Here is a 26,230-nt window from a genome sequence, read left to right on the forward strand (position 1 = left end):
GGGCGCAAATTTCAAAACACAGCAGTTAAGCCATAACCTAGGATGATATAAATAGGACGTGTAGCTCTGAGTCCCCAAACATCGGTCCACAATACCTTCAAGAGAAACTCGTTTGCTGAAACCTGACGGAAAGCTTCTACATTCTCATTGCAGGTGGCTATAACTTTTTATTACCGTGACTGTTAGTTAGGGCTATATGATTTTAAAACCGCATGTGCTAACTGCAGTCATGCATTTAAAAGTTTGGAAGTAGGCGCATGCAGGCTGGAGCAGATTCTAATAAAACAGTGGGTCAAGGCAGGAGATATCGACTAGGGACTTTTGATTTTTAGGTCCCAGTAGCGGGGTGCGCAAACTGCTTGTGTCAGGCATCGGGTTGGCGTAAGGTAGGCAACATATGTTGCGTACACGTTAAATGTTTTAAAAAACCTGTGTCAACCAATCATTTGAAATATTTTACCCTTTAAACACATAGGAAGATATTCATACGGGGTACTATTAAAAGAAACGTATTTTTAAAAACCAGTATTCGGAACAAAAATGTTGTTTCATTGCCGTCTGAAGTTAGATGATTCCAATTCCAATCCAGCAATCATAATAATACCCTTGCTCGGATGTAGCTATATAGGCTACGATCCGTAGTTTAACTTTAGTTAATTTGGATAATCTAGCTATCTAACGTTAACCTCCTCAACAGTTGACAAAACATTTTTTGACAAAAAACGAGCCTGGTGGATTTGCATGGAATACTGCATCACTGAACGGGTATTTAACATTTTACATAAAATTATGTTGCAATGTAGGAAACCACCAATCGAAGAAGTACGTTTTTCTTACTTTAAATGCAATAATGTGACTATGTTGAGTATTAGCCTATGAGTTTGGTTAGTTTCTGATTTGAAAGCGGACAATATGTTTGATCAATTTCTTTAGGCTGTGTCTGCTGGTACACACGTGCATTATCTCCACAAATTCAGAGATGTTCATAAGTGGCTCAGTTTACCAAAAACGGCGTAACATATTCTTGGCGGTTATAAAATCTGAATTTGCACAGAACCTGTTGGGTTAATAGATTCAAATTTGAAGTCAACTGTTGTTACAAGTTACGAAACCCCGTTCTGTCCAGCGTAATCCGGATCGCATGATAGACGGTCATGTGACGTAACGGGGGAGAGTCCATTCCTCCGCCCCATTTTCATTGATTCAGGCGTGCGCTGCTGCTTCTTCAGTTCAGTCACCGGCACTGTTCTGCTAACTGTGGACACCAATAGCGGGGTGAGTCATTGGTAAATGCCGCTTGTCGCAGCTAATTATTTGTCTTTCTAATGAAAGTGTCGAGTACGATTAGTAAATATAGCTACAGTATGTTTGATTCTGGTTTTCCGTTCGTTGTGTTTCTCAACACTTGCCTAAGTTTTCAGAATACCGGCTACGGGTACCAGTTATCCCGCGCGCGCCCTATCTGACTATAGAAACGGGCGGGACAGATGTGAGGGCAGAAAAGCGGAACGTCATAATATTTTAAACATTTGTGGAAAATATACTTGGTTGTTATTAAATTTGCTAACTACTGTTGATATGTGAACTCATATCAATTTGCTTCAACTGTTGTTGACTACAAAGTTAATGACCGCACAGCAGTAGGTTGCAAGCCAGTTAACGTTACTGTAACTAGCTAGCTTCTAGCTGGATTGACAAATTACCACCTGACCTTTCCTGTGCTAGTTAGCTAGTTGGTTTAACCAACGACTGTCCTGCTAAAAATGACAGTGACCAGCGCTATTTTCTAACATAACGTTAAGTAATCTTATTTCATTAACAAGATGGCTTATTCGCTCACGTTAGATACCTTTTGAGCAGCGCAGGAGAAATTAGGCATGGTTTCTATCTATGTTGGCTAAACAACTAGGTTATTTAGATTTTTAATGTTTTATTGTTTCAATACCGGCTAGATATTAGGTAGCCAGCTGTCTAAGAATCGTAGTAACGTAACGTAGTGTGGACACGTGTCCGCCGTTAATTAGCTAGATAGCTAGCTAGCTTCCAATTCGCCGTAAGTCAGTAACGTAGTCAGTTATGAGTGTCGTCGGATATAAAGTTTATTACTATCTAAAACAGAATATGATGGCAGCATTCTCTTGATAATGAAAACTGTCCAACTTGAGTTAGTCTGCGTCGTGAGCAGCCTGCTGGTGTGACGTAGTTAGCTAGCATGCCAAAATGCGAACTGATGTTCACAAGCTATGTACTGTCTCCGTTCCGCTAACGTTGGCCGATGATGAAATTCTCATAATAAAACTCTTTTTCGCGAGAGAGGTTGTCTTGTTGGCTGTCATTGAAAAAGTAAACTAGTGATGACTTTGCTGTCGGTTTATCTGCGCAAAACTAACGGCAACTAGCCTGCAATCAATATTCTAAGAACGTGTATTGTGCCTCGGAAGATAACGTTAATTAGCTAACGTAGTTGGCTAGCATTAGCAGCGTGTGCTTCTGTGTATTATATTTTAAACTTCGCTTGCTAACATTGCAGACAGACACAAAGTGCCACACTACTTTATAAGTATGGCATTATGGAAGGTTGAGACGAATAGTACAATCTGTAGTTGGTTGTACGTGTATGAAGTTGACATATCATTAGCTAAGAACAATGGAGGTGCATGTGATTAGCTAGCTCGCTGGCCATTTTGATTTCTCGGGCCATGGCGTAGACTGAATCAATACGCCGGTGAAGTGGGTTCACTTCCTTAGCAACTGCGACAGCCGTTCCTCAATGATTCCACCATATTTATTACATAATAAATGAACTCTGACGTACGCACGGTATTGGCGATAAACCCGAAAGTACAGAAACCATATACTATATAAATGGACAGATACTATGTGTTTAATACCTAGCTAGTTATGATTTGGCACCAACAATACGTGGCAAATCGCAAGCTACGTAGCACCAAATTTAGCTTGAAGTAACAGTATTCAGCACATGCATAACTGGTTAGTCGGTCGGCACTGTATTATCATGAATTCTGACGTATAATGAGGCCGTTTATTAAAATGAATGCAGTCCAGAGGATGGCGGTGGAGTTTTGACTAATTTCTTGATAAATATTTGAATGTTTAATGTAGTAAATGTTTGGAGTGTCTTGGAGCTAGTAATGCTGTCTCTACTCTTGAACACCCAAGACATACCTGCAAAAACTCCCCATTATAATTTATGTTATCATACAGATATTTGGTTTCAACAATACAGTCATACTTTGCACTTCCTATGTTAATCATGGTTAATAAAACGAGGGTAATAAAACAGGTCGCATGCAAGCATGGGTGCCGGGTGTAGTCTGTTCTAGTCTTGTTTTATTAACCGTTATGTCACCTAGGAAGTTCTAGTTGCTTGATATGCTTCTTTGTGCAGTGGCTAAAGGTGCCTGACCTCCCTTTAGCGAATATTAAAAACCCAGCAAATTGGAGCACTTTGCACTTAAACGGAGTCAGACCTTTCGAGGTTAAACATATTGAGCAAATATGTTTGTGTGGAACGTATGAGGTTATAGTGTTGTTTCAGTAGCATAACTAAGGGGTTGAGAATTTTACCAAACTGAGTGTGTATGTAATTCTGTCAGTTATTTTTTCTGAAGGCGATATCTTGTCTGGTGAGGCCACTCTTCGTCTGGTGGTTTTACTTTTTGTTTTGATTGTGCAATTGGACATTTGGTACTATAAGGGGTCTCTTCTGGCCTTGGTCTTGGATTCTCAGTATTTATGGTGGGTCTTGTATGACCCTGTTGCCAAACGTAGTGAAAGACCAGCTGCTTCTTGTGTGTACTTTTTTTGTTGAATGTTGGTTCCTGGATTTGTGTGCATGGCTATTACCGTCAGATGTGATGAAATGGCTTTGGTCTGTTGTAAGTGCAGCTAGAAACCAAGTCTTAATGGCTCTTTGGTTGGATTAGAGTTGCGTGTGCTAGAACAAACTAAAAAGTGCCTTTTGTTCCTGTATCAATTTAAGGCAGGCTCTGTGCCAGTTCACTGACCTTTATATTGGCCGCGAAGCCTCGTAGCTGACCAGGACAATTCTTTTAAAGCAGGGCTGTTCTGTTAGCAACCCAGCGGCCAAATCGGGCCCACTGCAAACGTAGCATTGGCCCCTTTGGCCTGTGGAGACCCGCAAAAAGTCCCATATATGTTTCCATATGTATCAAAAAGATGGCGGCTATGTCCAGGTCAGCATCTGGACAGTATCAGCTTACCGCTGCCAGGGACAGTAACACGGACAGTGACAGGCTTTCCGTGTATGTACACATTAACACCTGTCACTCACTTCTTGCCACTACTGGTATTTTTAAACGTTGGGTCGAGTTCTGAGTCTTTACGTCCATGTTACGCAGTGTGTAGCCGCATGACGAGAATGATGGAAATGCACACACACAGCTAAGCAGGCTAACTTGGGGTGATCACATTTCTGAGGAAGAAAAATTAGACCCAAAGCGTTGTAAAGTGCTGATCTGGACAGAACATGAATTGATCAAGAACACTGCTGTAAGTGAATACGTAATGAGGGCTATTCTGAATGTGACACAGGCCTAATTGCTACACATTGTAAGAATGCACTTGTTGTTTATGCAGATGTACATCCAGTGATTAAATGTCTTATTTGGCATTAGGAAATGCCTGCGTTCACCATTTAAAAAGTGGTTTATGTGGAAAGGTAGTTGAAGAGTCCTGGCTTTCACACTTCCATGAAAAGTAGCATGGCACTCTTACGTATGAGCAGTAACATGACACAGTATCAGTGCGGAGCCAGCCACACTTCTGAAGAACTGGCCTGCCTGCTAGTGATAGATAATGTGGCTTTGCTTTGATTGGTCACATTTACAGCGTCCCGGAACATGTCGTTTTGTACTCTTGCCCTCCAGCACCTGTGACATTTTGTTAGGGAAACTTAGAATTCCTTTTCCAAAGACCAGACATCTTGTGACACATTCAGGACGGTTTTCGGTTTGGGCAAGAACAGGAGCACATGCGTGTATTCGGAGTAAGCTACAGTTTTTTTACTTTTTTTTTTTTTTTTTTGGTTTACTAGAATGTGCTAGAAAACTGTTCTGGAACACAAATGATAATACTGGGTCATGTGAACACTCAAAATGCAAACGTTGCATATGAAAACATAGACTTTTTAAGTTGGTCATAATCATTCAAGATCATATAATTTTGAAATCGGTATTGTATTACAAGAAGTTTTCAAGAAATTTTTTAAAGCAGAGTCCCATTTTGGGAGTCTGATGAATGGAGAGAGGCAGGGTCCCAATCAGACGGCGGCAGTGTGGTCTAAGCAGTAGCACAAAAATTAAGCTCCACTTTACCAGTCTGAACCGGATTCTAGAGAAGAGGGAGGGAACCACTGTGTTATGTAACTTCCTTATTTGAATGTTACCGTGTGCTGTAGAGAATGTGCGCGTCCTCGGGTGTGTAACCCTGGGCGCTGGAAGGCTGCGAGCTGCTGCTTTTTACTGTCAGCTGTCACTTGACTCGCCACACCAGGGTTCTTGGGTCTAAATTGCTCGCTATTTTTGGTTAAACAAAAAAAAATTATATACAAAAATACCAGAGCCAATGTCAGGCACCCCTACGAAATGGGGAAAATGTCTGTATTTAATGAGTGTAGGAGTACAGGTTTCGATAATACATTTTAGCATAATTGATATGCGGAGGAAAAAGATCATTTGTCCTTCCCAAGGTTATAATGAGATGGAGTTGTTCATGTCAAAATGGTTTTGCTTTAGCCTAGCGCACGCATCCTTTCTTTCTTTTACTGCTTCCTGGGCTTTAGCGTTCTGTCATTCAGTGATAGCAGGATAGTCTCTAGTCTCTTTTATGATGGCTGGTCTGTAACTTGTTGAAAAGAAAAAGAAAAGAATGACATTTTTGTTAGATGCATGTGATGGCTGTTCAGTTGATAAGATTTTTTTTGGGGGGGGGGGGGGGGCAGGAGGTGAGTCAATGAGTAACAGGAGACATCTATCATTTCTTTTTCAGGAAGTGTCACCATTCGGAGTCTGTTGCACAATGGAGACCTGCTCAATTTGTTTACCCACCCAGCACCAAACAAATCATAAAAGAAACTAGCACACAGAGAGAGGGTTGCAATAACCTCTGTTTTTACCACCCTTTCCCGGCCCCGTGTCTCTTGGCTGAGCCAACCACATCCCGTTGTTTACATTTTAATTTCCCTAATCTTCTTAAAGAAGACAGAAGGCCCTTCTGTTTTTTTGTATTCACAAAATTCACACAAACATCAATTTTGTGCCAATTATCTGAAATATTTCCAAAGGTAATTTTTAAAATTTAGATATGACGACTCTAGCTACTGTAACGTTGGCCACCACCGCGGCTGTGGCTGCGGCTGCTCAGGCCTACCTGCCAGACTACCTGTGGCTGCTGGTGCTGGGCTTCATCATCGCCTTCATCCTGGCCTTCTCTGTGGGGGCCAACGACGTGGCCAACTCCTTCGGCACGGCGGTGGGCTCGGGCGTGGTCACACTCCGGCAGGCCTGCATCCTGGCCACCATCTTTGAGACGGTGGGCTCCGTGCTGCTGGGGTCGAAGGTCAGCGAGACCATCCGCGAAGGCATCATCGAGGTCAATATGTACAACGGAACGGAACACCTGCTCATGGCCGGCTCAGTCAGCGCCATGTTCGGTGAGTGAGTTCCACGGGCCGCCTTCAGACCGTTTAAAGTTGGTCATTTACAGTTGTCTATTTTACATGATTTCATGTTTGTCAGTTTGGTGCAGGCTACCTGCCCATAGCTTCTTTAGCCCCAAAAATGTTAAGACGATGCATTTAAAAGCTTGACATAGTTTGAGTACCTTTACATAGCGTGTTGGGTGATGACTGTATTTGTTTTTGGCTTCAAGTGAACATCTCGGATGCATTAAATGCGAGGGGGGGGCGTTAGGGGTCATTTCACAAAGCGAGATTAAAAAGTTGGCCACTTCATTTTCATAGAATATGAAAAGTGACTCAGGCCTTTTGTCTGGTCAGATTGAATTTTATTGAGAGCATTTCCAAGTTGGCTGGATGACTTCTTTATCCCACTTTCTGAGCTAACCCCAGTGGGGTAAGGTAAATGTGTAATTAACCTCCTTAACGGGTCAGTGCAGTGTTAAGTAATAAGAAGCCTTCACTCCCCTGGCCTTACAGGATTAGAGTAGGGGAGTCCCTGTTGAGGACATACATTTATGTTTAATTTCTGTGCGTAGAATAAAACGGTGCCCAATGTTAGAATCCGTTGCAGCGGTTTATTTTGCATGCTTTTGCATCCTTTAAATTAGTGCCTAACTCCCTTACCTTAGGTACGTCTATTCTTCAGCAGTGTCATCCTCTCCTTTTTTCCTCTCTGACTCGAGGGTCTCGTTAGGTGGATAAGGACTTTAAACCTTCATGCAAAAAAATGAGTCCATTCAGAAGTCTTGTGTACTTTGTACTTTGTTACATGTTTGCCCACAGTGTCAGTGGGAGGTGAATGGCATTGGGTGCACAATTCTAAATGTGCTGGTTGACTCGTTTACAATACCGAGAGCTTGGAATTCTAGGGATCTGTCTGTTGGCAGTGAAACTTCTGAGGTGTAGAACTTTAAAATCTCCATTGCATTGCATCATTTTGTATTGAAGGACATGCTATTTTAACATTTTCAAAATGTAACTTAATGCATATTATAGAAAATGGGCACGACAGATCACTCTACTGTTTACCCATTTTTGATAGAAATGTGAGGACCCTGTAATTCTGAGCTCTCGATGTGTCGGCCAGTTGGGTTGAGTCACACTGGAGAAATGTGTTGGTGGTGGAAAACGTTCTGGTCACAAGCTTTCCGCTGAAGATTCTGGTGGTTTCGGAAAACAAAAGGGCTGGCATGAATGGAAATGATCAGCGTGCCTGCGCTCGCGAGACGGCTGCAATTAAAACGCAGTGTCTGTCTGTCTCTATCTCTCGCTCTCCCGCTCTTTCTCTCTTTCTGTCTGTCTGTTGCTTTCTCTCTCTCTCTCTCAGGTTCGGCTGTGTGGCAGCTGATGGCTTCGTTTTTGAAGCTCCCCATCTCTGGCACCCATTGCATTGTGGGTGCCACTATCGGCTATTCCTTGGTGGCCAGAGGTAATCGAGGACTCAACTGGATGGAGCTGCTCCGCATTGGTGAGTCACAGCCCCCCCACCCCCTTGCTTTGTGACAGACTGGTTCCGACTGGAAAAATCCCCCCTATTACAGCCTGAGGGGGTGGGTGGGAGAGCTGAAATTGGGCTTGTGCAAGTTGAGTGTTTTCCAACCCGGAGCCACCAGTGCTCTAAATAACCGGTTCTAAAAGGTTTACAAGGCTGATGGTTTTCTGCTCGTAGCCTGTTTGTTTTTCCTTGTGAATGCAAGTCATTTCTTTTTTTAAAATTTACAGTGTTAGCTGGCATTACGCAATTTGTGGTCTTACTGGGAATAACACGGAATGTGCTTGTAAATTGTTTTCCTTGAAACAGCTGCAAAACCTGTCTTTACGGATGCTTAACAGCATGCCTAGTTCATCGTTGGCAGGTTTTGTTTGAAAAATAATTTTTGCATACTTGCTTGATACATTTCAGCTTTACTATCATTTGTTTTTATCTACTGTATGGTTAGATAAAACTAGTTCCGACTGGTTTTAACCAGAATCATTTTGAACCTGTTTGAGGTGGCTCTGGTGTCAAGACGAAGGACATTGGGGTGTGTGGTTGTGTTTGTTTGTTGTTCAGTGGAACAATGTAGCTGCGTATCCTTGAGTAAAACCGTTTGAATGACTGAACTGGATAAAGTAAATCATTCATAAAGTGTTTCGCTCCTCCCTGTTTCTCCAGTTGCACTCAGGTCTTTGTGTTCAGTTATTATTGCCCCTGTCTCGTGATGCAGTTATGATGTTTCACAATTCAGCTTCTGAGTGTTGAAATGGCCCCGTAACCATACCACTGTTGCCTATTGAGAATTGTAGGGTAGGATTTTTTTCCCACCTTTTTAGATTTTTTTTGTTTTGTTTTTGATAAAAGTCCTTAAATTGATTCGTAATGTGAAGCTTTGAATCGGCAAGGTGAGAATTTGATCCCAGGCCTCTATGCACACGAGAACAAGAATGGGGCCTTAACTGCGGCTAAATATGGGGCTGCTGTGTGGCTCATCCAGTTAATTGTCTTTCTTCTTCCTTCTTTTGGCAGTTGCTTCCTGGTTCCTGTCTCCCCTTCTGTCTGGCATCATGTCTGCAATCCTCTTCTACTTCATCCGTATGTTCATCCTGGCGAAGGTGCGCGACTGAGAGTTCTGTTTTTCTTTGTGGCCTTGCTTTTGAATTGAGTCTGAAGGGCTATTTTGCCTCTGCTTATCATCATGAAAATATCCTGTACAGTGCTTCAAAGATAACTGAACAAATGCAGCTTGAGATGAAAACATACAGCGCTAATTATGCACAAAGGACCGGCCTTTACTGTAGAAACTGCTACCGAATAGAGTAACCAATCACATCCATCCCCCTCCTCCTTATTCAGAGATAGTACACCATACAACACGCGTTTCACACCACACAGTGTGTAAAAAAAATGGCCCTCTTCTGCATATTACTATGTTTGGGGGGGGGGGGGGGGGTGAAGAAGAAAAACATCATATTGAGGTCATTGATATAGTTAATTTGCATATAAGATTTAGCTAAACCTAGATGGGACAATTTATTTTATTATATTGTTTTGACTGCAAAGCCCATCGGCTGCTCCTTGTTTTTTTATTCACACATGCACACACATACACGCATGCACGCACACACACACACAAATGCCCATGCACAAGGTGACCCTAAAAGAATGGTTCCCAGGTCTTTGTTTTGGCCGTGTGCCAAGGTACGTGTCCCAGTTTGAGGCTCAGTTTTGGTGTTTGGTGTTTTAGAACATTTCACAATAAAATTCTCTAAGAACCAAAATTAGGTGATGCTCATGTAGCATTTTTTTAAGTGATGACATTTAACACATGGTGATGTTTGGTCACAAAGTTTTAATCGTGGAAGTTTGCATGTAACACATGCTGTTTAGAGGCTCCATGTGCACACACTTGAAGCCAAATGAGAAAACTCTTGCAACTTGCTGAAGGTTTTTAAAAATAAAATAAAAATGAAGACTTGTGGAAAGCGCAGATTTGCATATGGTGGCCTAACTCGGTCCATGATGTACCCGTCGTTTGCAGGAGGACCCGGTACCCAATGGCTTGAAGGCCCTGCCTGTCTTCTATGCAGTCACTATGGCAATCAACCTTTTCTCCATCATGTACACGGGAGCTCCAGGTAAGAGTCTCTTGCCTGGTAAGGAAAGGTGTCTAGCAGTCAGGTGTGTCTTTGAGCATAGCCTTCACAGAGGAGTCTGGATACCACTGGCATTTCGACACCCCGGGACCTTTTCCAGAATTTAACGAGAGGTGAACGTACTGGGACATTTCTAAAGGATCTTGCGTAACTAGCTTTCCACCCAGGTTTGAAATCACCCCTATTCACGGCTCAGGTGTGTTTGTAAAGGCTTTGTGTGAGGTAACGGTCATTGTGGGCCTGTTGTGTGACCTGGGTTTTGTAACCGTGACCTCTCGTTCAGTTAAGGTGGTTGGAAACGTGTGTTTAAGTTGTTCCGTTATTATGTTTATTTTTTTCACCTGTAACCCAGTTTTAACACAAAGCATGCTTGTCTCACTGCTGTCTGCTTTGTCTTTTGTTTATGGCGTGAATAGCTATTTCTGACATGGTGTGGCCTGAAGACAGTAAATCGTCCTTCTACAGACGCTACCTTAAGTGTGTAATTAAGGACTGTTAACCGCTCGTTACAATTCATGGGTTGCAATTGTGGTTGGAATGAAAAGCAGCACGCACAGGGGGGCCCAGCACCGAGTGTGAGAAGCCCTGTTATTTAGGGATTTAAGAGCACAATAACGCATAATGATGTGAACGGCCCGCTGAGCCCGTCCAGGCTCACCGCTTACAGACTAGCGAGTATCCGGCGCTGTCTCAAGCCCGGGAGAGAACGAGCCTGAGGGCCGCGCCTGTGAGGTCATCCAGCTAGCTGCTCTGTGTTTGGAAAGCTCTGTTAATAAGGGTGGTGGAAGTGGGGAAAGTCCTGTGTTTTCCATTTTAAATGCGGTTAAGGCTAATCCAGCCCTTTTCTGGCCGGTGCCGTCAGCGCCCTCGTGTCATGTGCCGGGGGATTGTTCTGTGCATGGAACCTTCGGAACGGCTCTGTTTCAGCCAGGAGAAAGTGCCGTTTCAAAACATAAGTGAGGTGTCTAACGTATGCCTTCATATGGCTTGTGTAACATGGAAACAGCGAGATCCAGAACTCTGCTTTAATTAGACAACGGTGATGTCATTAAAAACCGGGTATTTACTGCTGTAGATAGGGCTCCCTAGTTCAAAGTTAAAATCCACAAGAAATTTAGACCAAATAAAGCCAGATGAGGCGAGGTTTAGGGTGAACACCCGCTTTAATGCATCAGTTAGGCACCGTGTCACCAGAAGAAGCAGCAGCCGGCAAAAAGCAGTGCAGAAGCAGGGGCGCCGGGCCCTGCCGCAGACGCTGGCCGTTATGGTTACGAGCGCCCGCGCGAGGATTAGCCGGTTATCTGGTCCATCTTAAACAAACGCTACAGCGAACGCTAACAAAAGCGTGTTTGAGGACACGCTGTCTGCACTGCGGCCTTGAAAAGAACGGGCTGTTTCAGCAGAAGCTAAGGGTCCGTTCCCCCCCCCCCACCCTCCCTTACCACACACACAAAACCTTTAACAAACTATTCCCAGTGATGTAGAACTGTGCTCCTGTTTAATGTGCCCGCGGTGACTTGCCGTTATCTTAGAAGTCAGTCCTGTACATGTGTCCATTTTGCCTTGCATGCGCTCCTAGTTGCCCCTGGTTGATGATGTCTTTCGCAATCACTTAGATCTCTCCTAGGCACAATAGCCTAAATGATGGGCAACTGGGCCTGTCCAGCATTCTAACACACAACCACGAGCAAGCGGCTTTACCATTTTCTAACGGTTACACAGGTAACTGCTGAAATGGAGGGATCGCTTGAATAAGTGAGAGAAAGGAAGTATACTGAAAGCAGGTGCTTCTGCCAAGGTGCAGATCCTGAGTTCATTAACGGTGCACTTTTTTGATTGTGAGCAGTTGTGAAAATGTCTGGTCCCTTGTCTGTTGGTTGTGTTGGGAGTGTCCCTGACACTCTCTCTCTCTCTCTCTCTCTCTCTCTCCCCCCGCAGCGCTGGGGTTCCCGAACGTCCCGTGGTGGGTGACGCTCCTCATATCACTGGCCTGCGCCGCCCTCACCGCACTCGTGGTCTGGTTCGCCGTCTGCCCCTACCTCAAGAGGAAGATTGACCGTAAGTCTTCCTCCCATTGGGTCAACTGCAAAATTATGATATTCACACACAAACGCATGCGCGCGCTCACACACACACACACACACGAACGCACGCCTGAGGGAAGTTTGCATTGCAATGCTACATGTTACATTATTCCGGTCACGCTTATTGCATAATTCAGAGAAGAGAGATGTTTTTTTTTTTTTGCTGGTTGGTTCAGGAATAGTAGTATTTTGCTTTTCTGTTGAACCTTCACTCCTGCTATCAGCTGTCTGAGGGGAAAATGCTCTCAACATGTGTGCTTATGCCATACACCAACCCTCTGTTCCTAGCTATGACATTTAGCACCTGAGGAAATAAAAGAGTATTTCCTGATTTAATAACTCCTGGTAATTGTAAATGCATTTATTTCAAATAAGTAGCATTTTCCCCATGAGCACGCTGCTCAAACATGGACACAAAGCCCTGGATTTAGGCTAAGAATGGACCCGTTTACCTCCTTTAAATGGCAGGTGATAACGCCGCAAAGCGCACGGGGTTCCTGTGTGCCCTGTCGCTAACAGAAAGAGGCCTGTCTGAGGTCAAGGATACTGGAGCAGATGAGCTCACTCTCAGGGAAGAGTCCAGTGGTGGCGCCACTTCGGTTTGTAGCCATTAGCATTCAAAGCTGTGCGTCAGTCGCCTGAATTTTGTTTCGAACCAGAGTCCTGTTCTGTCGCATTGGGAAAACATTTCACATTCAACTCGATTTGCGGGCAAGCACATGTGGATGTTTCCTCTTGTAGTTTTTTTTCCTTTATGAGTTTGGTTCCATTAGTCATTACATAAAGGAGAAGAGAAGGCAGGCTCATGTGACCTACAGGAAGTCAGGAGAGGTTACAGTAAAGGCGCTTGGCTGTGGGTAGTCCAGCTGTTTGCTGTTTGCTGCTTTACATTAATTTAGCTGCCACTCTTATCCAGAGAGATTTATAAATACGATAACTGTGCCCCCCCCCCCTACCCCCAGCTACTGAATTCAGGATAAACACAGAGGTTAGAAAATGTGGTCTTGCTATTTTTAGCACCTGGCCAGACTAATGTTATTATGAGGCCTATTCGTTGGCTGTGTCGTATTTATGAATTGGACTCTGACCACTGCTTATGTGAATCGGCATAGAGCTTAGCTGATTCCCGATTTGACCCTTAACTGAAAGGTAATTCTTTTTGCCGGTGGCTGATGGCAGTGGCCAGTAGCCATGTGCGGTTTTTGGATCTGCAGCGGGGCTGAAGGACCTGTCTGGCTTTTAGAGACGGGTGTGTGTTGTGTGCAGCAGCTGGGTATCTGGGGCTGGTCCTCTGAAAGACAGCCCCGTGGATCACGGGCCAGACGCTGCGGTCCGGCTGCGGCAGCAGCGAGGGAGAGGAGACGATGAAGTGCACATCAGGATTCTGTGTGTGCACAGCTGAGGAAGTGACTCTCTAAATATAACAAGTAAAAGAAAATAAATAAACGGGAGGTTAATGTGAGAACGCATCCCCACACAAACGCTCCTGCAAGACTAGGAAAGGCCTGAGGGGGGGCGGGTGTGTGTGGAGGGGGGGTTCAGGTATTTAAGTCAATTCTTGACTTGAATTTTTTTTCCCCACAAATTTGAGCGAGTTAAAAATATTTGTGCGTGACTTGGGTGCAGAAAATGGCAGCCGTCTGGTATAATTTTGTCATTTAGGAGCATGGAGTTTTGAAAATGTGGGAGTGTAATTGCAGTTTTTTTCCCCCCGCCCACACAGATCCTAGCTGCTGTATGTTATGCATTCATTCTTCAGTGTGTCTTGTGTCTGCCTTAAGCATGTATCTCTCAGGCCACTTCCATTCCGGGATTATTACACACAAACTGATAATCATTTACATCAGTCGATATGAGCAATTAAAAGTAAAGTAGATTATGGCTGAGACTCCATATAGTTTAAAATAAATGACCCCTCTCCTATTAAAAATTCCACTCTCATCTCTCTGAAAGCAATCCTCTCCCTCTCTCTCTCTTGTTCCATCATATCTTAAGAAGCTTTTTGTTTCCTTGCTGTAATGAATCTACACAAGGAAAGAAAGAAAAAAAAGAAGTTAAAAGCTTACTGACTGATCTCAAGTGTTTGGGGCCTATAAGTCCAACAGACAATCTAAGACCACCTAATTGGGTCACGGAGTTAGTCCCTAATTTGTCCTTGCCTTGCTGACGGGAATAGCCTGTGCTTACCCCAGGGTGTCGGGGAAGGCACTATCACATGGGGTTAAGCCCTACTACAGACTGGAGCTGCTCCACATAGTAAGATCTGCTCCACTTTCAGTGAACAAACCCAAGTATCAGAACAGCACAGCACAGCCTGATAAAAATACATTTGGGGACAGAAAGCGGGTTGGGGTTATTTTCTGGGCCTGGCAGTGGTATTTTTGTCAGATTTTTATTGTTCTGGTGTGCTGCCATTTTCAAAGAGGTCAGTGACAGCATTCTGATGGAATAAAAATTAATGCATACGGTTATTACAAAATGTTTGGTCTGATGGTATTTATTTATTTATTTTTTTCTGGCTGGTGGCCAGTTATCCATCGATTCCTGTGAGACGTGTTGGTTACCTGCAGTGCTGGTTGTCAGTTAGGTCCATGCATTAGGCCAGTGAAATATGTGTGCGTATGCTATTGATCTGCTTGTTACTGCATTGCATACGGTATTGGATTGGTTCTGAGGAGCCACAGCTGGGCACTGTTGCTTTGGCGCTAAGCACATTGGCATAGAATCGCACTGGGAGAATGTTAAGCATTTAATCACATTTTAATCTAGAAGGTCTTTGATGGGAAGGCCCAACGAGATTAAATAAAAATGTTTTTTTTTTAATGTAATCAATTTTGTGGAAGAGAAGCACAAGCGTTACCCGGGGAGACGCAGTCCCGTCACATTGGCAAAACTGGCCACATTGACAGCGCGTCTGAGCCGAGTATCCCTGCATAGAGTGTTTATAACAAGGCAAGCTCTGCATTCAGTGTTTTTAACATGGCTGGTGCTGGGTTCAGCTTTACCGTGACAACGGTCGGTGAATGCACAGAAACCTTGGTTTCACCAGTGCTGTGAGTTCATGACTGCAGTCTCCCCTGTGAGTCCGGGGCGGTAGGAGTGCAGTGTGAGCTGAGTGGCGGTGTTTTTGCACACCCGCAGGCGTGTGCTTAACCTCAGAACATTTACATTTTCCAGCGAGGGCACAGAAGCGCCTCCCTATGTCTCTGAGCTGGGGCGCTAAGTAATAATGATAATACATTTATTTAACATAACGCTTGTCATGAACTCAAAGACGCTTAAATTATTATTATTATTACTATTACTGTTACTATTATTATTATTATTATGTTTGCACCAAAAAGGCTGGCACTCCTGCTAGGGTTTGTTTGTAGAAGAGGTCCATTTTGACTCTTCGTGGGACCTTGTGTGAAGCGCTGACTGGCGGCTCTGCTGTAGATGCAGTCGTGCAGAAGCGTGCGTCCCCCAGCCCGCCGCCGGAGCGGATTTGGGCGGCATTCCTGCGGCAGGGCGCATTCCACGCAGTCTTTGGCGCGGTCTTTGTTCTCCCAGCATGCTCTGCGTGTGACTCGTTTTGTTACTCGAGCTTCTTCACCCTTGAACCGCACCTTCAGACTCCCGCCTCAATGCTTATGGAGTTGTCTCCTCCTTGTGTTTCCAGTTCACTCCCTTATCTCGCAAATTAACTTGAGGAAAAAATCCTTTACTCAACTCAAGGCATACATTCCCGTTTGTGTTGAGTAATTCTTTGCGTAAGTGAGGTTTTCTTTGTTCCTCTAGAGGATTTCTAGTTAAACAATATTTCATCCAAAAATGACATTTCTTATGGAGGACTTGACCAGGGAGGATAAAATAAGGACGAGATTCCTGGTGTTACCTTACTGCTGCAGAAAAGGTCCTGGGAGAGGTCCACCAATCACAGAATACAATGATTCAAAATGTGACTGTGATTGGTGGTTACTGCATCCTGGTAATACCTACAGGGAACCAAGAAGGATAGCAATTTATTGACCAATTACCATTTGCGTTGTTGTATTGGTTGTTACTAATGTAAACCGTTATTGGTAGAGCCAATATCCCTGGGCTAGACTGCAGTTGAAGACACGCCTGTTGAATTCTGCGTATGATGACTCATGATCATTTTCACACACGTAAATACAGTTCTGAGAAGAATGTATTCGGTGTACCAGTAGCTGCAGAACGCATCTCCTTAATTGAGAACCTGAATTGAAATACGGGGAAACTCTTTTGCATTGCATAATATCTCATAAAATTGCATAAGGCATTTTCCCATGTAATTTGTGCCAGATTTCACGGTTCCAGTTTTTTCCTGTTCGGTGCGTCTTTATAAACGCGTGTGCTGGAAGTCCGCCATTTTAGCCCTGTTGGTTTTAACCACGGCTTCAGTTTCACGGGGCCCGGCACGAGTGAGGGGGAGAATATTTCCCTTGTCCTTTGTCTCCCGGATGGATGTGGAAACGTCTGAAATCACATTGTGTCCATTTTAATACAGTGCACTGCGGAAGTTGAGCGAATTGGCCGTCCACCTGAACTGGGTCCGCCGCAGACTAGCGCCGTTGGCATCTGAGTCCAAACACACAGTCTGTGTCTGTGTGAGCAGTCGCCTGTGGCCTTTCTGCTGTCTCCCAGAATAACAAGGGAAACCATTTTCCCCTGTCCAAGCTGTAGCGCGGGTTCCAAGCCTACAAGCATCGAAAGTGCAGTGTCCTTAGATTTTTACCCTTTCGGTCAGTGGTCCCTAACGGCCTTGGTGAAAATTTAAATTTTCTACAAAAGTTTTTTTTTTTTTTTCCCCAGCTTTGTTCTTTTTGCGCCATCTGATATTTGAAAATGGTCATTTTTTTAAAAAACATAACATGGCAGGTCATAAATGGTTCATAAATAAGGGCGTGCCATCTTTCTCTGAACAATTCTCCACAGAACGCGGCGTGCGGTCGTGACCGCTCCCGGTTGAGAGGGGAGAGAAAGACCGGCTTGTGCTCACGGCGTGAATATCGCGTGTGCTCGCTCTCAGGTGAAATCAAGTGCAGCCCCTCCGAGAGGCCGCTGATGGAGAAACGGGACCCTGAGGCCCTGTGCCTGACGACGGTGCCCGAGGAACCCCCCAAACCCCCCACCCCCTCCCCGGAGCCCCCCGCCCAGCCGCCCCCCGCCGAGGAGCGCAGAGTCACCATGTCCATCGGGGGCTGCGACGACTGTGACGACAAGGAGGCCAAGGACACTGACTGCACCAACAACAACAGTAAGAACCCTACTGTTACTAACATACAGCACTCTAACTGCACCAACAACAACAGTAAGATCCCTACTGTTACTAACATACAGCACTCTGACTGCACCAACAACAACAGTAAGATCCCTACTGTTACTAACATACTGCACTCTGACTGCACCAACAACAACAGTAAGATCCCTACTGTTACTAACATACAGCACTCTGACTGCACCAACAACAACAGTAAGATCCCTACTGTTACTAACATACAGCACTCTGACTGCACCAACAACAACAGTAAGATCCCTACTGTTACTAACATACAGCACTCTGACTGCACCAACAACAACAGTAAGATCCCTACTGTTACTAACATACAGCACTCTGACTGCACCAACAACAACAGTAAGATCCCTACTGTTACTAACATACAGCACTCTGACTGCACCAACAACAACAGTAAGATCCCTACTGTTACTAACATACAGCACTCTGACTGCACCAACAACAACAGTAAGATCCCTACTGTTACTAACATACAGCACTCTGACTGCACCAACAACAACAGTAAGATCCCTACTGTTACTAACATACAGCACTCTGACTGCACCAACAACAACAGTAAGATCCCTACTGTTACACATACAGCACTCTGACTGCACCAACAACACTAGATCCTACTGTACTAACATACAGCACTCTGACTGCACCAACAACAACAGTAAGATCCCTACTGTTACTAACATACAGCACTCTGACTGCACCAACAACAACAGTAAGATCCCTACTGTATACTAACATACACACTCTGGACTGCACCAACCAACAACAGTAAGATCCCTACTGTTACTAACATACAGCACTCTGACTGCACCAACAACAACAGTAAGATCCCTACTGTTACTAACATACAGCACTCTGACTGCACCAACAACAACAGTAAATCCCTACTGTTACTAACATACAGCACCTACTGACCCAGAACCACTGTCAAACCACACACCACAACAGTAAGATCCCTACTGTTACTAACATACAGCACTCTGACTGCACCAACAACAACAGTAAGATCCCTACTGTTACTAACATACAGCACTCTGACTGCACCAACAACAACAGTAATCCCTACTGTTCTAACATACCACCTGACTGCACCAACAACACGTAAGATCCCTACTGTTACTAACATACAGCACTCTGACTGCACCAACAACAACAGTAAGATCCCTACTGTTACTAACATACAGCACTCTGACTGCACCAACAACAACAGTAAGATCCCTACTGTTACTAACATACCGCACTCTGACTGCACCAACAACAACAGTAAGATCCCTACTGTTACTAACATACAGCACTCTGACTGCACCAACAACAACAGTAAGATCCCTACTGTTACTAACATACAGCACTCTGACTGCACCAACAACAACAGTAAGATCCCTACTGTTACTAACATACAGCACTCTGACTGCACCAACAACAACAGTAAGATCCCTACTGTTACTAACATACAGCACTCTGACTGCACCAACAACAACAGTAAGATCCCTACTGTTACTAACATACAGCACTCTGACTGCACCAACAACAACAGTAAGATCCCTACTGTTACTAACATACACTCTGACTGCACCAACAACAACAGTAAGATCCCTACTGTTACTAACATACGCACTCTGACTGCACCAACAACAACAGTAAGATCCCTACTGTTACTAACATACACGCACTCTGACTGCACCAACAACAACAGTAAGATCCCTACTGTTACTAACATACGCACTCTGACTGCACCAACAACAACAGTAAGATCCCTACTGTTACTAACATACAGCACTCTGACTGCACCAACAAGCAACAGTAAGATCCCTACTGTTACTAACATACAGCACTCTGACTGCACCAACAACAACAGTAAGATCCCTACTGTTACTAACATACAGCACTCTGACTGCACCAACAACAACAGTAAGATCCCTACTGTTACTAACATACAGCACTCTGACTGCACCAACAACAACAGTAAGATCCCTACTGTTACTAACATACAGCACTCTGACTGCACCAACAACAACAGTAAGATCCCTACTGTTACTAACATACAGCACTCTGACTGCACAACAACAACAGTAAGATCCCTACTGTTACTAACATACAGCCTCTGACTGCACCAACAACAACAGTAAGATCCCTACTGTTACTAACATACGCACTCTGACTGCACCAACAACAACAGTAAGTCCCTACTGTTACTAACATACAGCACTCTAACTGCACCAACAACAACAGTAAGAACCCTACTGTTACTAACATACCGCACTCTGACTGCACCAACAACAACAGTAAGATCCCTACTGTTACTAACATACAGCACTCTAACTGCACCAACAACAACAGTAAGAACCCTACTGTTACTAACATACAGCACTCTGACTGAAACATGGAAATTGCACTGAACGGTCCCATCCCTGTGCAGTGCATTGAAGCTGCCTCACAGAGCTTTAGAACCCTACTGCACCTCACTCTCTTTTTTTTCCTGCCGTTTTTTTCCTCCCCCCAGTCCAGAACGGCAGCCCGCACGTCCAGTTCAGCACGGGCCCCGCCCACATCCCCAGCAGCGGCTACAGCCAGTACCACACGGTGCACAAGGACTCGGGCCTGTACAAGGAGCTCCTGCACAAGCTGCACCTGGCCAAGGTGGGCGACTGCATGGGCGAGTCGGGCGAGCGGCCCATCCGCCGGAACAACAGCTACACCTCCTACACCATGGCCATCTGCGGCATCCACGCGCACGGCGAGCTCCGCCCCCGCGACACCGAGCCCCGCCCCCTGGGCGAGGAGCTGGCGCCGCTGGAGCGCAAGCGCGTGCGCATCGACAGCTACACCAGCTACTGCAACTCCATGGCCGAGAAGGGCGCCAGCGAGGGGCTGGACCTGGGGCTGGGGGAGGACCCCGTGGCGCTGGAGATCCGGGACGGGGCCGCCGGCGGGCCGGGGGGAGGGCGCGGCTCGCCCGAGGACGACGCCGCTCCCGAGGACCGGCCCGAGGTCTCGCTGCTCTTCCAGTTCCTGCAGATCCTCACCGCCTGCTTTGGGTCCTTTGCCCACGGGGGCAACGATGTCAGGTACAGTGATGAAGGGCCTTAAAGCTTTTATTGTGTGTGTGCGTGTGTGTCTTTGTGTGTGTGTGTGTGCGTGTGCGTGCATGTGTGTCTTTGTGTGTGTGTGTCTGTGTGTCTGTTTGTGTGTGTGTGTGTATATATGTATATATATATGTGTGAGTGAGATGTGATGTAGAGTAGAACCTCTGTAGTGTGGAGATGCAGTCTTAACCTTTTGAAGAGTTTGGTTTTTTTTTTTTTGGCATGTTTTTTAAAAATTCTATGTCATTGTTCTAGAACTCTATTGCTTTCAAGTTACCAGAAGCGATTGTTCAGCATTAGAATGTTCACAGGTAGATTTATACCTTTACAAACATTCTGTGTGTCTTGTTATGACAGGGAAACAGAAGTTATGTAATGGTGATCATTTGTATTTCTTGGAAGTTTGGGAGGGGGAGTGCTTGTTCTAAATGGGTCATATGCAAATTAGGGCTGAATGGGGGATATGCAAATTAGGTTTGACTTGGTTGACTTGGATGTAATGGCCCGACTTACACATTATGCGCTTGCTTATTTGACTCCTCCCACTGTCTCTCTCCCCAGTAACGCGATTGGCCCGCTGGTTGCCATCTGGTTGGTGTACCAGAGTGGCAAGGTGGTTGGTCCCACACCGGTCTGGCTGCTGCTGTACGGAGGCGTGGGCATCTGCGCCGGGCTCTGGGTTTGGGGCCGCAGGGTCATCCAGACAATGGGCCGGGACCTGACCCCCATCACCCCCTCCAGGTACCGCTCTCGGCTCAACCAATCCGATCTGCTGCTATAACACGAATAATGTCTGTACATGTTCAGCCAAACCAATCATATGTACAGTTATAGAATTAGCAGTCCTGGCCCCCCAACACCCCATTCAGGTACTGCTTTCAGCTTAGCCAGCCTAATCAGGTGCACTGCTATAAAATAATGCCCACACAAATTCAGCGAGACCAATTAAATGTGCTTTTACAAAATGTATGTTTGCATGCAAATTAAGTCAGAAAAGTGTGAACTGATGAAATGAAGAGCAAGTTCATTTAAATTGTGACGAGGGGGGAAAAAATTTCATTCCGAAGTTCCATTCGTGAAATTCATTTGTTTTTGTTTTTAACTTGAACTCATCCGTTTAATGTGAATGGCCACATTTCCTACCCTTATATTAAGTGTGTCTGTGCTGTGCTTCTGGCATATAGAGCTGTTTGTCCCTGTTAAGCTAGCGTGGGACTGTGGAAAACATTGTAATGGAATGTGTTTTCCCCTGCAGTGGTTTCAGCATCGAATTGGCCTCTGCAGTCACTGTGGTCGTCGCCTCCAACATCGGCCTTCCTGTCAGCACCACCCACTGCAAGGTAACCATGCCAACGCCACCGTCCACTCATTTCCTGTCTAAGGCGGTGTATGTTCCCTCACAATTTTGGGAGTAGTTGAAATGATCCAATAAGTGTACTGTGTGTGCTTGAGGATATCTTAAAGGGCGACTCTCTGTTCTGTATGTCTGGTTTGCTGATGGTAAACTATGATTGGTCAACTCAGTGGGGTTTGTGATGTCACTACACAACTATAGGTCGATTCTCTACCGTGTTCCATTAAAGCCAGTCAAAAACATAGGAAATTTGAATCTGACTGATTAAGCCGAATGATTCAGGTAACGCATTTTGTAGTTCAGGGGTTCTCAGACTTGAACACTGTGTGTATACTGGTTTTTGTTATAGCAAATCCCTTGATCAGTGAAGGTTTTTGAGGGAACTTTTTTCCTTTAGCATAACATTTTAGCATGATTACATATTGTTTCATTTACTTTGTCTCTGAACTCTTTGTTTACTACAAATGGTTTAAGTGACCAGTTGTCCACATTTTCAGCAATTGGGAACCCATTGATTTCACCTGTCTGTATATAATCACTATCTGACACAATGGGACCTTAATAGTGTAAGTCTTCCCTCAGTAGACCCCTTCTAATTTACAACCAGGAACAACTTGCTAGAATTCAGAGGTAATTGGTTGCGATTATCAAACCATTAACAGTTTGTTATTGTTCAGAGGTTGTGTTTATGGTTGGAAGCAGAGCCAGCCTACAGTGACATGGCTGAGAGGAGGCAGACCGACAGGTGTGCTGACGCTGTGTGTGTGTGTGCTGACGCTGTGTGTGTGTGTGTGTGTGTGCGTGTGCGCAGGTGGGCTCAGTGGTGGCCGTGGGCTGGCTTCGCTCCAGGAAGGCGGTGGACTGGCACCTGTTCCGGAACATCTTCCTGGCGTGGTTCGTCACCGTGCCCATCTCCGGCCTCATCAGCGCCGCCATCATGGCTCTCTTCATCCACGTCATCATCACCTGAGCGTTTCCGCACCACAGCCGCCCCCAGCGGGAACAGGGGCCTCCGTCTCCCACTTCCGCCATCAGTCCCGGGACCCCCCTGCACCGGCAGCGGCTCCAAAAACCCACCCCCCCACCTTACCAAACACCATCCCGGGGCTCTCCACCTCTCTGTTCATCAAAAGCTTTCTATTGGTGGCAAACAAGGAGAGGGAGACTTCCATTCCTCTTACTGGCTGTATTTAAAAAAAAAAAACAACAACAACAAAAAAAGAAACACTTGTTTGCTCATTCTGTTCGTCTGGCTAGTTTGTTCTGTACCTTTGTTATCTCTGCTGTATATTTTGCCGGTTGGCACCTCGCTCTTGTTAGGCTAGAATGTAGTGACTTGATTTTCTTTTTGGATTTTTGTAATTATGTACATACAAGTAAGTTCTTAGTTTTATTTTATACACATAACAAGATTGACAAAAGAGCAATAACAATGCAATATTAGCAATTTTTTTTATTTGTGACTCGCTAATACCTAGGATAAGCAGTATTTTTTAGGTTCTAGTGAGCTAGTAAGGGCATATCTTGGCTTAGTTGTTTGTGTGTGTGTGTGTGTGCTGTGTTTGATTGAGGGTGCGTGTGTTTCATTGAGAGTGTGTGTGTAAGTGAGTGAGTGACCGAGTGCGTTGGTATCTCTAGACGCGTGTGTAGCGTGTGCTGAATTTGGCTATCTATAATTTTTAAAAATAGTTTCACCAACAGGTAGTGGGCAGGCCTCCCTCCCTGTTACCTAGTATTTTTGAGGTGAATGATTGACAGTGTGTCGTTGGAGGCCAAACGTATCCCATCACCCCCTCAGATCACGCGTCTGCTAATTGGAACTTGCCGCACTGTACATGGCCTGTTTTAAACACCGCGAGAGTAAGCACCCTTTTGTGATTGTAAATTAAATTGTTGCAAGTGTTGCCCTTAATTTTCATGCAGTTTCAAGTACTGTGTCTTCACAATGTAATACGCACACATGCTGCTGGGATTTCCCAAGCTGGTAGACCATATGAATATTATTAATAGAGAAGCTGAGTCCCCAGTAAATTATTATTATTTTTTTTGTACTTGACTTACCGTGTTACTTATTATAATCGCGTGCCCTTGTGAGACAGGGGAAATATAATAGAAATGAGACACTGGTGCTGTTGCTTTTTGAACAGAGAGCAGTTGTAACTGGAAGATGTCTTCTGGCCGTTCTCTCTGTAGGGATGATGGGCTCCCAGGAGCATCGTCACCAGCCACAGTCTGGGCTATTCCGTTTCCTCATCAGTGTACTCTGATTGGCTCTTGTCTGGTTTCTGTGCGAAAAAGTGGCAGCAGCATTGTCCCATATCCATTTTATTATTCCCGTTTCAATGAGTTGGGTCTGTCTAGTTAAAGCCACCCAGACAGCTAAATGCATTTGTTGCCATAAAACCCCTATTCTCTCAGTCAGTGACCATTGTTCAGCCATCACAAAGGAAACATCTCACCCACCTGACATTTGAAACTTCTACAGCTACCGTATTACTCCTGTTAGCTGCCGCACTCAATTAACGCAGCTGTCGAATAAACACCATTGGGATTTTGAAATGCACGACACGGCGATTATTCAAAGTAGTATGGTATTATTTGAACCAAAGGTTGTTTTTTTTTTTTTAAACTGGCAAATGGGAGAAATTAAAATACAATATTATCTAAATATTATGGCCGGTCTTGCTGTAGAAAAGTGTTTATTTATTTAGCCGCTACACAGATTTAAGCTTCAAAGTTCAATAGCTTCGGTCTTGAATTTTTCTTTCTTTTTGGGGGTGAGGGGGAGGGGTGTGGTATTTATCACGAGTACACTACTGCCACACCAACTGAAAGATTTAGTGAAATGTTGAATGTCACAATCTTTTCCTATAGCTAAAGTAACATCTCCTCAAACATTAGAAAGAACATATAGTGGTCGGACCTGATTTTTACAAAATAAAAGGTAAAATTTAAATGGGGTTATTCCTAAAAGGAGTCTGAACAAGCAGCCCTTTCTGAAGACCTGTAAGGAGGAACACACAATGTCTTTCTCAATACATGAGTAAATAAAATCAATAAACTAAAAATTACTACTATTACTGTTATTATTAATTTTAATTGAAAGGGATACAGAGATTTCTTGGAGTAGATGTAAAGTAGTTGATAGTGATTAGTGAGAATGGGGTGTAGTCATTTTGAGCTAATTTCGATTTTTAAGAAAAAATAATTTGCACCTTGAGGATGGACTTTACGTATGGCAAGACAAATTCGAGACCGAAGGTATATCCGTAGGCTTCACTGATGTTTATAACGCTTTGCAAGCATGAGACTTTAATTGGATAGTTTAAAAAAAAAAAAAAAGTTTACTGACAAATATAGATACTTTGACAGGCTTTTTGGGTTAAGAGAACAAAATGAAATGCAAAATGACGGGGATAAACAGTTTAACATGATGTATGATTACACATTTTAGTTCCGTTAGAACTTGACCACACCGAATCGTAGACGCGTGGTAGTTTTTATGTTCTGCTGAAATTTGTCTGTAAGCCTGATACTTGAATTCAGTCGTCATATCCTCATTCTAGTACCTCGTGTCCGGCGGGCGAGGGGACAGAATTGTCTCAGAAGACCCTGAACCGCGTGAATCGGGCTCGGAACATGCGGCCATTTTGTTTGGTGCAGAGGAAGAACGCCTTCACCGGTCTGGGTGCTGTTTGAAGTGTTCTTGTGCTGGGTAGAGTGGATGCAAATACCAGTTGGTTCTGCTGGGCTGAGGAGAACATTGCTGTTGTGAAGCCGCGATCGGTATTATCATCTTGGCTGGGATTCACTCAAGCAATTAGTCGCTGTAGATGCCTTATTATCATTATTATATATATTTTTTTTAGGTACCAAAGAACAGACTGGAGAGTGTTAGATTTGTACCAATATACAGGTGCAAGTAATCTCTATTTACTGGGCTTTGACAAATGGGACGAAAAAAAAAAAATTGTGATGGACGAAAAATAAAAAAAAATTTTGAACACATTTTTTGACTCCTGTTGTTTTCAGTAATGTGTGCGTGTTGGATGAAAT

General features: G+C 44.4%; 1 protein-coding gene across 4 annotated transcripts; it reads left to right on the forward strand.

The window, feature by feature from the left end:
* Positions 1-26,181, forward strand: slc20a1b (solute carrier family 20 member 1b). 4 transcript variants are annotated; one of them, XM_064306843.1, is made up of 11 exons: positions 1-153; positions 6,031-6,694; positions 8,049-8,189; positions 9,228-9,313; positions 10,240-10,336; positions 12,293-12,412; positions 17,474-17,701; positions 20,238-20,802; positions 21,382-21,561; positions 22,076-22,160; positions 22,986-26,181. In XM_064306843.1, exons 2-11 carry the CDS (start codon positions 6,346-6,348, stop codon positions 23,142-23,144), a joined length of 2,010 nt encoding a protein of 669 aa, XP_064162913.1. In that variant the 5' UTR covers positions 1-153; positions 6,031-6,345; the 3' UTR covers positions 23,145-26,181. The 4 variants fall into 4 exon arrangements, with proteins under 4 accessions (XP_064162913.1, XP_064162912.1, XP_064162914.1 ...); XM_064306842.1 differs by lacking the exon at positions 1-153 and adding an exon at positions 1,117-1,275; XM_064306844.1 differs by lacking the exon at positions 1-153 and adding an exon at positions 1,194-1,286.
* Positions 26,182-26,230: the final 49 nt, after the last annotated feature.

This window comes from Anguilla rostrata, chromosome 14, assembly GCF_018555375.3.
Source record: "Anguilla rostrata isolate EN2019 chromosome 14, ASM1855537v3, whole genome shotgun sequence".
NCBI classification, from domain to species: Eukaryota; Metazoa; Chordata; class Actinopteri; order Anguilliformes; family Anguillidae; genus Anguilla; species Anguilla rostrata.

What these genes read in the sequence shown, in the direction of transcription:
- slc20a1b (XM_064306843.1), top strand. Translation starts at nt 6,346, where the DNA reads ATGACGACTCTAGCTACTGTAACGTTGGCCACCACCGCGGCTGTGGCT. An exon ending in CTCAGTCAGCGCCATGTTCG is followed by an intron (nt 6,695 to 8,048) that starts GTGAGTGAGTTC and finishes TCTCTCTCTCAG; the next exon opens with GTTCGGCTGTGTGGCAGCTG. An exon ending in TCAGCACCACCCACTGCAAG is followed by an intron (nt 22,161 to 22,985) that starts GTAACCATGCCA and finishes GCGTGTGCGCAG; the next exon opens with GTGGGCTCAGTGGTGGCCGT.